At 42.0% G+C, this 14,611-nt stretch overlaps 1 protein-coding gene across 2 annotated transcripts in view; it reads right to left on the bottom strand.

Annotated features, from left to right (window-relative positions):
• LOC138303899 (piezo-type mechanosensitive ion channel component 2-like) overlaps positions 1-14,611 on the bottom strand; it is a 733,706-nt gene that overhangs the window by 636,127 nt on the left and 82,968 nt on the right. For both annotated transcript variants that reach the window (XM_069243434.1, XM_069243435.1), the window contains exon 7: positions 13,621-13,834. In XM_069243434.1, the coding sequence (XP_069099535.1) occupies positions 13,621-13,834 (214 nt within the window). The remainder of the gene's footprint in view (positions 1-13,620; positions 13,835-14,611) is intronic.

Raw genomic sequence — 14,611 nt, 5'->3', positions numbered from 1 at the left:
GTTATCACCATTAACTAGCAACCACCAAAATCTGTTCTTTTCTCTACCTGCACCAACCCACTCTGTCATTGCTGTGGACTGTTATGGCATTGCTATGTTCAAAGTTTCTTGTAAGGCCTTTTTTCATATAAATAAACATAAAAAATGCACACAAATTAAAAAAGTCAGGTATCCCTCGGAAAGAAGAAAGTTAGACAGTGGAAATATTTTATCCATAAAAAGGTGTAAAATATCCCCAAACACAACACCCTCTTCCTGTACATCAAAGGAATTCTGTCAAATGGCCATACATGTCAACCGCAGGCCTCCCTTGTCAGTCGCTGTCGAATTTCACAAGGTATCTTGAAACAGAGACGACTGGTCAGATGCTCAAAGAAGTAACTATACTTTGGCCACTAGGCATATTGGCCTGCTTCAAACAACAGTCATGCCTCGGTCCCCTCTATATTGGAAAGTGGGGCAACAGCGCCTAGATTGATCCCTTCATCCCTACCAGGAAAGACCTCACCTGCAGCCAGAGCCCCTGTGTTGACAGCAGCTTCTTTCTTTCCACCAACTCAAGCTTATCTGACCAGACTACGGATCAGAATGACAGAAACATTCTAACCATTCACACAGCATTCCCTCTTCCTCAGCATTCTGACCAATCAGGTGGACTCTCCTGATTATGGCTTAACCATTCACACTCAGTCACTGCACCTGTTGAACAGGTTACTTACCTATGGAAACAACGTATCTGGCAAAGACCTATCTGGTGGAGAATCTATCTAGCTGCAGATTCCTTACCTCAAAATAATCACCAGGAGTCAGACAGGATCTGGAAAAGTTTGAGCAATCCATTTGAGCACCAGTAAGTGTCATTGTTTGGCTCCACGTGGCATCGTCCACGCCGGAAGAGACATGTGCAGTGCCTACATAGGTGCCACCCCAGTGCACTGACCTCAGTTCATGACTGTTTTTCCACACCAAAAGCATAGAGCCAAGTGAGGTCCTTAAGAATCTCTTCAATGTGGGACATACAGTTTTCAGAACAAGGAGATTGGTGGGTCGGTAAGGAATCTGCAGCTAGATAGAGTCTTTACCAGATAAGGCATTACCGCAGGAAAATAACTTGTTCATTTGATAGGGACTTCTAGACGCAGATTCCATACCTTAGAATAGATAACGAAGCAATTTCTACCTGGAGGAGTGTCTGTGGACTGTATTACGGAGATCCGAACATGCAAAATGTCCATCACACCGGACCTGACAGTCTAGACTGTAGTGTTTTGTACATGTGCACAACTATGTCCAAGTAGTTGCCTGACAGATGTCCAAGAATTCTTGCTTCTCGCTAATGGAGTGGTCGCAGCATTGACTCTGGTGGAATGAGCCGGCAAGGCATCAGGTGCTGCTTCTTAAGGAGAACAAGCCTTCTGGAGATAGTAGTTCTCTTGTGAGCTGCCCTGTCTTTCTTCATACTTGTAATATCAACAGAGTTGATCATCCACCCAGAAGTCTTTGGTATGATTGATGTAAAATGACAGTATATTTTTGGGTCCAGATGATAGAGTTTCTCCTCTTAATTGGTAGGATGAGTGTAGATGTCCATGGCTGCCAGAATGACAGTACGTGTTTCGGGAGGGAGATCAAATACCCTCACCTGTTGCTGCTCAATCTCTGCACGTGTACATGAAGACTATGTAGGTGTGGGTGCACTACCCTGCCCTTTTACTGTGTCAATCCTGAGCCACTAAGATGGTTTGGGCCCAGTCATTTTGATCTTCTTGAGAACTCTGAACAGGAGTGTATTGGTGGAAAGACATACAGGAGTCCTGAGCTCCACTCCACAAAATTTGTCTCCGAGAGTGAGCTGTCTTGGAAACTCCAGCATGCACAATGTTGACTAGCTTTCTCAGCAGCAGCGACTAGATCTAACCTAGGTTCTCCCAAATCTCTGAAGAGGCCTTGCACCCTGTTCATTGAGTCTGGTAGAGGGTCAGTGTAAAGATCCTCAGATCTCCTCCATTCATGTTCTCAGGGAGAAAGTGTTCTGGCTCCAATTCAGGCAAAGTGAGCTATTTGGCACCAGAGCCAGCGTCTGTGGTGACAGTCCAGCTCCATATCGGAGTCAGGAATCACAAGGGGTTCAATGGCACTGAGAACGGCACCTCTGGAATAGTCCCCGGAGGAGTTTGCAAAATCGTGGCCAACCTGGATCTACCAATAGATCCTGATGGCCTGACTGGCGCCAAAGACAAACCAGCCAGCAGAACCCCAGCCAGAGTCCCTTCCAAATCCATGGATCCCAGAGGCGCTCCACAGGAGTTCGACCACCCAAAAATGAGGCTCATGACCTCATAAAACTCAGGCAGTTGGGCTGGGATCGCTCCGGCTCTTGGAATCTCGGGGAAGCGCAATGCGGACCCAGTGTCATATGCCGGCTCCACAGGAACCACCTGGGAGCGGGCCTGGATTTGTGGCATTGTTCTCTCAAGTCGTCCAATGAATGGGACTGACACGGAGAAGGTGAGAAGTATTTAAAACTTCTTAGCCTTTTTTTATGGGACTTACCTGAAGAAGTCTGGGTTCGCAATAATGACAGATACAAGCAGCTACAGGAGCGGTCCCAAGACCTCCAGTGCAAAAGGGGCCTGTAGCAGTGCGGAGTCATGTTGTGAGCAACCAGAACCTTCATAGCCCACTTGAGGATGACCTTCCAGTAAATGGTCCTGCAATCCGAGCAGGCCATGGTGTTGTCACCCCGGTCTAAGCACCACAGACGCATCAAGTGAAGATCTGTCACAGATATTTGCCTGTGAATGGCACCACAAGGCTTGAAACTGGTTGGTTTCTTCAGGAATATGACCAAAAAGTAAAAAAAGGGCAGATTGGTCAAGTTCGGCAAAAGGGTTTAAAAAATTCAGTCAAATATTGACTGAGGGGAGCTCGCCCAGATCAGTGCTGATCACATGGAAAAGAAGGAACTGAGGTCAACGCCCTGGGGTACCGCCTATATGGGCACAATGCACATCACGTCCGGCATGAATGACACCGACAACACCATGCAGAGCTGAATGACGCCACCTACCGGCACGCAAGGAAATTGCTAAAAAAAGTCTGGATTCCATTTGAGGCCAGGGGAATATTCTAAGGAAAGAAATCTGCAGCTAGAAGGCTCTATTAGATACATAACCCAGGCAGCCTGAGTTATAACATCTGAATTAAAAGGTCCATCACATGAATGATTTCCCATGGGTCAAAACCTCAGCTTATATCATGAACAAACAGATATTTTAGAAGGCACACCCATGCAGAGACCTGTTTTATTTCTCTATGGTGGACGGCCTTTTTTAGTTGAAACTTATGCTTGATTAGAGCTTCATGATTACAGTAAGGGTGCCATGCTCTTTCAAGGGTAAGCATACATTTTGTTACATGAAGTAATTGTGGTATAAGCTGAATATTATTGGTGTAATATATACTGGTAGTTTGGCTTTGACAAGAGCTGGTGCAACACAAGAATAAACATTTTATAAAATGACTGCAGTATCTGTGCGGAGAACAAGATTAGGCATGTTGAGGTGGGTTTCAACCATGGTGAGTTTGTTGTAGACATAGGAGGAACAGATTTTACAGCTAATGTGTTACTAGCATGTCCACCTGACAAATTTGTAGTTGCGTCATAATTCTAAATCAGATGATGAGGTATTTATCTTACCATGAAGTTAGAGTTAAAGAGGACTTCATTATGGTTTCTAATACTGGGATGGGCTTGTGACTTACTTTTTAGCCCCCCCAAGGATATCAAGCTAATTGAGCTCTAACACCATTAGGCATATAGTGAATTTATGTACTTGTCTGTAAAACAATTAGATTTAGTGTCATCCACCCACCATAAGGGTCTATACACAACCATAAAGGTAATTAATGAAAAGTGTGGATGAGCACAGAAAGAAGACACAATTGAGATAAAATCTAGAAACACTAGGGCACCATGGCTGCCCCACACCTCTACTCTAGATGAGATGGGGTTGTTGTAAACTATAGTATAGCTTGTATGGATGACAGAGGCAAGAACAAGACAGAATACCCTGCTCCTGTTAGAGGCTGTTAGATTCACCAGGACCACAAAGGTTGCTCAGTGACAATGTGTTGTCTGTATGAAAAAGACAACACTATGTGGATATTCACACTCAGACGCAGCCCGTCCTTTAGGGTGGAGGGGCCACGCCCCCCTCCTTTTGCCCCTCATGAAGAGTGCCTGTCAGGTTGAGTAAAGGTGAGCCTGACAGACACTCTTCATGTTCAGATCAGGCAGCCAGGAGTGAGACATGCGCGATTTGCACAGACTCCTGGCTGTCTGAGCTGAACTTTGCTGGGCTGATGAGGTCACAGCTCCTATGGGCGTGACCTCCTCAGCTCAGCAAAGGTGCCTCAAGGCCCTTCCCCTTGGTGCCGAGGAGAAGCATCACCCATTGACTTTGACCTGGGTGCTTCAGGTTTAAGCCCTGAAGAGCCCACAGCCAGTGTCAATCAGTGACACCTCGTCACAGAGTAGGGAGGGGTCAGCAGTCTCACTGACCCCATCCCACTCTGTGACGAAGTTGGGACTGCTACCTTCCCTCACTGGCTGACCTTAGGCAGCAGTCCCAACCCTCCTGGGACCTCCGAGGCTGAAGGTAAGTGTGTGTGTGTGTGTGCGTGTGTGTGAAAAGGTAAGTGTGTGTGTTTTTTGTTAATGAATGTTTGGTGCGTGCGTATATGTTTGAATGTTGATGAGTGTTGTGAATAGATGTGCATGCGTGTGTGAATGAATGAGTATGAGTGTGCTGCCCGCCCTTTCCCTCCTAAAATTACCGGCCGCCACTGTTCACACTAACCAGCTACTTTAGCTCCTGTAGATTTTTGTATTCACCTTACAATGAACCTTCAACCTACAATGTTAAAAGGTTTATTTGGATGTTTTTCCCAGTTCCTTATATATTCTCCAAGATTCCGAGTGCTCATAGTATGGCAGCAGTCATTTTGACTTTGATTATGTAACTATTGCACATCATGAAATTATATACATTTGTAAAATAATGCACTGCCCTACAACCCATTCTTGATACTCAGAAACTACCACTGCAGATGGAGCTTCTTGCCATACTAAGTTCACACTTGAGGGCAGTTTGCCTTGCTGTGCAGGTGGAAGAGGATGTTTACCAGAAAGTGTTTCAGTGAGAATGTTTTGAATGTGTTTTGTGATTTGACATGTTAAAGATCTATTGCATATTATTACATAACTGAAGACAGTTGCAAATAAGGGCCTGTTTAGCTTTTTCTATAGGGCCTCGTGTAGTTGGTGGTTAATGGGCAATATCCTAAGTCATTTACCGATGGTGCTCCAGGGCTTGGGTGCTGTTACTCTGAAATTTTTGACCAATCTCTCCAATGGTAGCGTGGTTGAACAGTTAAGGGTTACACTTGGAAGATATAGATTTCGGCATAGAAAGAGCATAAACCACACAATGAAGCTAAGTGTCCTGCTGTGGTTATTTCTTTCATAAACAAATGACACTTTACTGTCTGAAGTTTAAAGCAGCCAAAAACAGCACAGCCTTAAAGATCCGAGCATCCTTAGCAGCAAAATAATATGGCTTGACTATTAAGATAAATACTTTGAAACTCAATGTTAGCCAACGGCCAATGGACATGAAAAACCAATGGAATCAGGGGACGCTTCTGAGTGTAGTTGTCGTTTGTACATTAAAGTGGCAGAGATGAAGTTGTAACAAATATATCAGGCCATGTGAGTTTTTCCCTATTTCCAATACAGCACATGTCCAGTGTCAGGTAAGCTGTGGAGGCTTGGCTAAAGCTTCCTCAGCCTTGCAAGAAGCACACCCACATACAATGGGGGCTCTTTCTGGTTGACAGAGGGATGCTGATAGGGATCTGGTGTGACCACTGTGGTGGAGCCTCTTTTCTACCGGTGTAAGGTAGAGCAGCAGCCAACAAAGTTTGTAGAACCAGTTAAGGGTCACAATATTCAACAGTTCTAGTTCAAGATGCCAAGATGGTGCTGGGGAAGGTGCGAGCACTTGCGGTTAGTACTGAAAAATATTGAAGAGGTCAGTTATAAAGACGTTTGGGAGTGAAGGACAGGCGCGCGCCTAGCACTACTCACTAGCAAATGGGGTGCCCACTAGTGAAGCAGAGGACTCAAGTTTAAAGACTGGGTAGCACTCAACCTTTAGCTCACGATCACTTAGGACCTGTAAAGAGTAGAAAGTTGATTCAAGTGACCCAGTTTTCAACATGTTTAAATTTTAACACTAGGGGGGTCATTATGACCATTGCGGTCGTGGTGGTCCGACCGCCACATTATGACTGTGGTCCTGCCGGTTGTAATCCACCAGGGCAGCGCTGCAAGCAGAGCTGCCCTGGGAATTAGAAGTCCCCATCCGCCAGCCTGTTGAAGGCAGTTAGCAACACCATGGAAAGGCTGGCAGAATGGGGATGAGGGGGGCCTCGGGGGCCGCTGCACCGCCACATTGCTGCTGGCTCCATTAGGAGCCGGCTGCAATGTTAAGGCCATGTTCCCCGCTATGCCAGCAGGCGGAAACACTGTTTCTGCCCGCCAGCCCAGCTGGGAACTCAAATCAGGGCCAGCAGGTTTCAGGTTGCCCGTGTGGCCTGATGGCGGAATGACATTGGCCGCCTGCCAATGTAATAATGAGGGCCTAGATGTCTCCAGGACTGAATCTCGTGTGAATTCATCCATCACACATGCTAAGGTGATGACGTCAGCTAGGACTCTTGTGCTCAGGTTTAGTGTAGCCTTTCCCATGGTAGACTAGCTCCTCTTTTTCCTGAATGGCACAGCTACATCAGGTGGTACCTCATAGCTGTTCTACTTTTCTTTATCATAAAGAGTTGGGCATGCCTTTCTTAGAATACCCAGTTAGACTTCGACCAATCTTATTTTGGCATGGGAAGTCTTTCTGCCACAGGTTTGGCAGACCCAAATTTTTAATGATCCAGTATCCCTAAACAAAGTTAGTAAAGTGGAAAATAAAACTCTTTGCATGAAAGTGTTAGAAGAGGTTTAACAAAGATTATGGACAGTCCAGTGTTATGTTTCATCAGATGCTGTTAACCAGTGATGGCCTCTACCCCTATTTAGAGTTTGGACACAACACTCAGCACAGATTTGTCTTAACATTAATTAGATGCATATTATACATCGACTTGTCTCATCCCCGAGAGAAAATGATTGTTTTATCATATTAGACAAATGTCGATGCAGTAGCCCTTCAGAACAATGCACGTTGTATTCTTTTGTGAATTTTATGTGGAGCCAAGTAGACAAACTGTTATGAATAGTGCAAAAGTTTAATTTCATACAACGTAGACCAGCTGTGATTTTTCTCCAACATTTAATTTCATACAGTGTAGACCAGCTGTGATTTTTCTCCAACATTTAATTTCATACAATGTAGACCAGCTCTGATTTTTCTCCAACAACTACATTATCTAGAACTTTGTTTAGCAGGTTCCACTTTTATCTGGCACTCTGTTTTTATATGAAAGAAACTAGGTGTCAAGTGATTTAATAACTGCAACTATTTGTATAGGGCAGCTATGAAATATTTTTAGAATTTTTTTTTTATCTGACACGCTGTTTTTAAACAAAAGAAATCAGGTGTCCAATGGTTTAATAACTGTTATCTATGTAGTTATGTACTATAAGGAAATATTTTTATGTGATTGTTTATATGGAATGTTGTGATTATTTGTATTTCTGTTTAATTCTTTTATAGTTCTGAAATAGACACTGAATAAAGGTTAGCACATTGTTAATCACATACTACACTTCTAAATTTACTAAAGTGTAAAAGACAAAAATAAATTATAAATGCACTTAAGTCCAGCCTTGGAGTAAGTCAAGCAGGGATCTAAAGCCCCACAGAAAATAATGTTAAATTAATTAACTATTTTGTATGTGTGAGTACGTGTGTGTACTAATGATGATTTACAAATTATATTAGATTCATCATTACATTTATAATTTTACAAACAATAACTATCTTATTTTTAAATAATAATTAAAGTTTTGAGCGTACTAAAAGTTTCAAATTAATTTAATTAAATTAAGCAAATAACTTAATTACATTTAGTAAATGTTAATATACTACTGTGTGCAGGATTTGTTTTTACATTTTGTTTAAAAAATAATATTTATAAAATAAATTATTTAAAAATAATTAATTAAATATAAAATTAAATAAGGCAAAAATCCTCACAGTTGGTAAAGAAAGGCAGTTGAAATAAGACACTCAAAAGAAAACTAGCAAGTCTTTACATAGGCTTTAAGGTGCTAAAGTTCATTATCATTAGAATCAGCAATATTATGCTGTAGGTAGAGATCACAAAGGCATAAGCAGCCTTCAGATTTCTTTGGATCACTGTGTTTTTTTCTATTGATTTCAGTTCTCACAATCCTTTACTGTAGGTTTGAGCCCAATTCCAGTCCATCGGCAAAGCATCTCAGGGGAACATAACAGTGCAGGCGTAAGGCAAACTACAGCCCCATGCCAGCCCCATGCCAGCCCCAAAAATTCACTCCAACAAAAGGGTACTGGGAAATCTAAAAATCACTACAGGAGTATTATTAGTTGGCAAAGGAAAACTGACCAAAAAATCTAAGTCCAGGTTACTCGAGTCTTCGGACTTCGGATAGTCCAGCCTATCTATCGGGGTTACCTGATACAGTTTAGCAGGCCAGTAGCCATATAGACTATTTCCAGTCAAACCCAAGGGTACCCTGTACACTGACAAAATGAGACTTCACATCACAGTTAACAGCCAAGGTTGGTCGTCTCAATTACTAGCAGTATCAGAGGGCAGGACCAGGGACTTCCACTTTGCAGTGAGGGACCTAATGGCATATATGCTTCTTAATAAGGGTTAGGTTAGTTGAGGTGCTACCAAAACATGGGGACCTATTGTCACAGCAAGATGATTTCAGTGATCCTGAGTTCAGTGTGACCAATACTTCACAATGCAATCATCTCAGGGATCCTTGCCAGATGGGGGAGATCAATGTGTCTTTCCTAGGTTGAAGAACAGCAGTTGCTGGTACCGCATAATGTCAACAGGAACAAGCATTGTAAACTGCAAGTGGTCAAGGACTTTTTAAACTTTGGTTGTACATATGTGCCACATTATGCTGAGCGGATTAAACATGAAACTCTACCCACTGCATTTTCATGCAAAGACTGGTCAAAGTGACACACCATTGTTTTGAAAGGTCTCCAATGCAAAAGGTTACATAACTTCAGACTAGGAACAACAAGTTTAATTTAGTAATTCAAGTAGTTTCCTGCCAATTAGGGTTCACTTGTGAGGGAAAAGCAATGACTGCAGCGTAGATGTTTCTCCTCTATTCAGCAGCATAAAGGCTTTTTCCATTGGTGGAGAAGATTTTTTTAACATTGCAAACCGCTACAACTAAAGAGAGATCTGATGCTCAGGCAATAGATTATTATAGTCTTGTCAATTTCCACTTTGGATCTGCCACCTAAGCAACCATCCCCAATTCCGAATCCTACACCATCGTTGGGTTCAAGGGGCAGTCAGCAGTCAACATGCACTTTGAATATGACCCAACCTTAAAGATACCAGTGTTATAGCGCAGGCACCACACATTCAACCTTACAGACATACCACACAGTAGTCTACACTGATGGTTCTGTGCTATTGGCAGTGTGTATTAAACAAAGCTATTCACTGCATGAGCAGCAGTACAGGGCATATTGGAGGGTTCAGAATTCGAAATTCAATATACACACACACTAAACCTCTAGGAGATTGCACAGCACAAATATCCAACATTAAAGAACTACTCCTAGCCCTCCAAAAGGGTGATGCAAGTGTTCCAACTCCAGCAGCGCAAGACTCCACTTTTAGCTTTCATGGTTATATTGTTAACATAGAACACTAAAAATCCTCTGGGTACAAAAATTCAAATATCAATGACAATATGACTTCTTTTTCTGAGCCAACTTCAAATAGTGCACGTAAAACATACTTAAGCACTTCAAAGCGAGCAATGTCACACTGTAGGAATTACTGTGGAACATCTTGCTGCCAAAGTAGCTGTTCAGCCATGTCTTTTATCAGCCATCAGTGGGTCACAAGCTAAAATAGAACCTGATATCACACTACTAACAAAGGCATCACAATGGAATTGCACTAGTTGCTTGAATCCTATGGAAGTGTCCTATTCTCGGGTCGCTCATGGGACAATTACTGTCACAATCTTGAGAATGGGAAACCAACACATTTCTAATGAATCAACAAGAAATAACTCAAGTAAAGAAGTCCTTTAATGTACAGCATCTGCCCATGCTGATTTCTCAGCAATGTTTTTTCCTTCTTTACTACAGGTGGCCACTCATGGCTAAACCTAACAAACAGTATGTTTGATAACTAATTAAACCATTCACCATTGTAAAGCCACACTTCACTCTTACTAAAGCAGTGGTCCCCTTTGAGCTAGTTTATCTCAAGACCCTTAAGATCACTCCTCCAAGTCAATCATTATAAACATAGAAAAGCTGTCATTGATACTTACTCTCATCTAACCTGAGCTTGGCCGCACCTCACAAGTCGTAAAAGACCTAGGGTCAGGTGTACTATTATGCAATTCACAAAAAAGTGGTCATACATTGTGCACCACCTTTTTTACAAATGAAAAGGCACTTTTGTGGTCATGAAAGGGAACACCCTTACTTGGGGCTCCCTGAAGAAACCATCAAAGCAGTTGAAATGATAGGTCCATGTATGGTAGGCACAGATTCTGTATGTGACGAAAAGTGTCCTGCAACAACTATTGAAGAGGGAACTGCCCCAGTGGGCCACTTTAGTCTTGCATCTACTGGTATCAACAGTTGCAATTGAGATACATTGGACTATGAACTTGTGGTGTACAAGGCTCCATCTTCCAAAGCTGAAGAAAGTGAGGAGCTCACAAACCCAGCAAGTATAGCTTTTCTGCAATGCATTGATCATTCTGAAACAGCTCCATGCACAGGGGCTTGCAGTGGACTGGCTTCTTGTAAGCTTACAATCAGCATTTACACTCAAACACCATGGACAGTATGTCTGGATGTTATACATTTCAGTACCCGTAGCATTCATCCTGTGGCTTACTATGATTATATATGTCCTCAAAATGGTGCTTGGTCATTAGCATTTGTTCTAGGCCCTAGGGGAACATGAATCGCTTCAAGTTGAAAGGACTCTTCTTTATCAGACTGTCACAAAACCTTGTCCCTTGTGATCCTCATTGTACATTCACTCCAAGATGGAATCTTTTAGAGCTGGCTTCAAAACCAAATTCTAGAGTTGAATGAGACCATTTGCGTTCCACACACCATCCAACATCATGTATATGTCATTGCGTTCATGAGACGTATCACCAATGACTGTAGTATTGAGAATGTGTGTCAGCTACTCTCAGATCTTCAATCCTACACATCCTTCCAAGACGGTGATGCACACTTGGACACTGACAACTAGAAAGAACTATACTAACAGGTTTATAAATGGCACCTTGATGTCTCCCACTCCACCAGGCAGATATTTCCATATTCACGGTGTTAACATTGTGCCATTATGCACCTTAACAGCACGCCATCTTTTTCTGAAAACATTTCAGATTTTGATTTAATGAAAATGTTAATTCCTGCAGATTATTTTTATTTGCAGGAACCTAGAATTCTGATTTATACTTTATAGAGGCAGTTTTGTGCCATGTACTGCCTGTCATTTCTTGGGTTATGTTCAGAGGTTGGTCATGATGATTCATACAGATACCTTATTTTTAACATTTTTTTGAGATATTGAATTTTGTCATCTTCTGTGACCACTACTTCCGCACCTAGATATCCATGAGACATCATCTTTCTTGGTCACAAAGTCCAGCAGGGTAGATGTGGAGGTCTCTAGATTGTTTCAGCTATAGAACAAAACTATTTACACTTTCCGGACTGGATCTAGGGTAGAGATTTGTCATCCATTTGAAATGCATACTTTACTAGACAGACTTTTCTTTACTAGATAGATGGAGATAGTACTTTGTAACAGGTTTCCAAAACAATCGGGTTGTGGGCAATTCAGGCAAATTAGTATTTGAAAAATACTTCTTGGTAAGAGTCAGGGTTTTTAGAGGATTGCCTGGGCCCCAGGCACACATGTGTAAATGTGGTTCCTACGGTATTGGTAACTGTTGTCAAAATTGGTCATGTAACTACTCGATTCCTTATACTGCAGCACACAGTAGATGCTATACATTCTATTAAACAAAAACAAGACCTACCTCATGGACCTTGAGGTTATGGACCTTAAGCACAAATTAGTTTATTCACATGTCGCACCCAATACATTTCAAATATTGAGCTCAATCATACGAAGGCTACTTTTAAATGAATAGATAATTTGCAAACATTACCGGAGAAAAAAAGATATACAGTGTCAGAACTTATTCCCTCTCCCCTCACTCTAGTTAGGGGTGATTTGAAATCATTGAAACCTGAGCAGCAACAACACAGAACTATTCTGAATCGTCTATCAAAGGGCTTTAAAGCATTAAATAAAGTAGAGTGCCTTGCCCTCTTCTAAATGATGCACTATTCTTTGAAACATATAGTTTACCTGCTCATCAAGGGAATTACAGTAGATATGAATCAATGTATTCACTGTTCTCTGTACTTCAATTAAAACTTCAGTCATCTACAACTTGTCACATACCTCAGCTGACATGGTTAGTGTGTGGCATTATTTCATTTCCCCTTAACTGTTATAATTTTATATGAAAGTAAACACAACGAAATTAGCACTTAACCCACCCCACTCAAATAATATTTGTTACCACAAACCCATCATAGACAGCTAAAAGAGCAAAACCGCTCAGGTATGAAGTGAGCCTTCAGGCAACATTTATAAACCTGCATTGGCAAATCCAATGAGTATGACACTTGTACTCAAGCGCTGACAAAAGTAAAACAAATCCTTCCGCAAAAATTAATTGCCGTTGGAATGCAATACGTGCACGAGATAAAGAATTAAATGTGGCATGGCAGAGTGCACTTTTCAGATATAAAATAGTCCCCAGTAATAGAGGTGGAAGGATACTGCCAAACAGTCAGTAAATGGAAGGTGAGCCTAAGTTACTCCTATGAGATGATAATGATGATTGACACTGCCTCAAGACAATGGCTAGACATTTTTTAAGGTAAATAAAGCTATGGCTGGAGAAGGGTGACCCAAAGGCTTTCAGAATATGTGTAGACTACAATATGTTTGCCATGTATTCTTCAAGCATCCTTACATGCCAAACTTAACAATAGTAAAGATTGCTGCAAATGATCTCCAGGTCTGAAATATGATGACTTTGAAAAGTGAAGCAATTAAAAAAAAATATCCAAGGCATAGGGAAAATATGTGACAACTTTCACTGACAAAGTGTAATTCCGCTGTTAAGGAAAGCACTGTGCCCTTCATATCCTTTACAAGTACAGGCTGTTGTTAAGTTATGCATGGCCTGCAGTTCTGGTAATAGTGCCTAAATGGTGCATGTGGTTCCCTTACCTGGCGTATATGTCCTCTGGTGGGACCAGTTCCTGGAAGTAAGGCAATTGGTATAGGTAGATGCTGGTCAGGTGACCAGCGCTAAAAATGGCGGTCATCACACAGAGGCTGCTGAAGACCACGAGACTGACGCTGCGACAGCATGCCCACCAGGAGCACAGACCCATGAAGATGAAGAAGTACACGGAGGAGGTGACCGAAGGCACAATAATACCTGCAAATGAAATTTTTCAAGGTCACAATAGAATACAAAAATTAAACCAAACATCAAGTCACAGCATTGGTTTGTCAATGAGGTCTAATGGGCAAATTATCCTGGGATTTCTCTTAGGATTAAGTTGTTGAAACACTGATACCAACCCTGCTTGAGTTTTTTGTTATTAGGAAGGATCACACATACCCGATGTACCCCCTTCCAAAGACAAGCTGTGTTGCAGGGAATTCCAGAAATTTCTTAGCGAGCAATGTCCTCTAAAAGGCCACTAGTGAAGGAACAGAATAGTTTCAGGTAAGCCTCACATATGGCTGATTCTGCCACAACCTTGTCATCCTTTCGTTGCTAACAGGTTGTTGGGAGCCACTAAATTTGCCACAGGCTAGTCTGCCTCCGATGCTTCCTTCAGGGGTCTCAATCGGTACTGTGGAAGGCCCCACACACTAGCAGCAAACACTCAAGTTACTAACTGTACCTGCTGCCAAAACAACTTCACTAAATCCACTGTACAATACAATACAATATCGTCAAAACTGGCATAAGTAATTGTGCTCAAGTAGATGAATGTGTCTATTCTGTCTTCTGTCTACTTTATGTTTTACTAGACAAGCAGTGATACTTTTAGACAAGTGACGGGCTGCATATGTTTTCGAATCCATTAAGCACACACTGAGAAGGAGCACAACCAACACAAGTAGACTCAAACTAATGGTTGAGGCAAAAGTAAAAACAACATATACAAATGATTGTCAAGCCCCTATACATATTAATAATTAT

The sequence above is a fragment of the Pleurodeles waltl genome, chromosome 7 (assembly GCF_031143425.1).
Source record: "Pleurodeles waltl isolate 20211129_DDA chromosome 7, aPleWal1.hap1.20221129, whole genome shotgun sequence".
NCBI classification, from domain to species: domain Eukaryota; kingdom Metazoa; phylum Chordata; class Amphibia; order Caudata; family Salamandridae; genus Pleurodeles; species Pleurodeles waltl.
The sequence above is the reverse complement of the archived record's forward strand: the minus strand, read 5'-3'. Positions and strand labels throughout refer to the sequence as shown.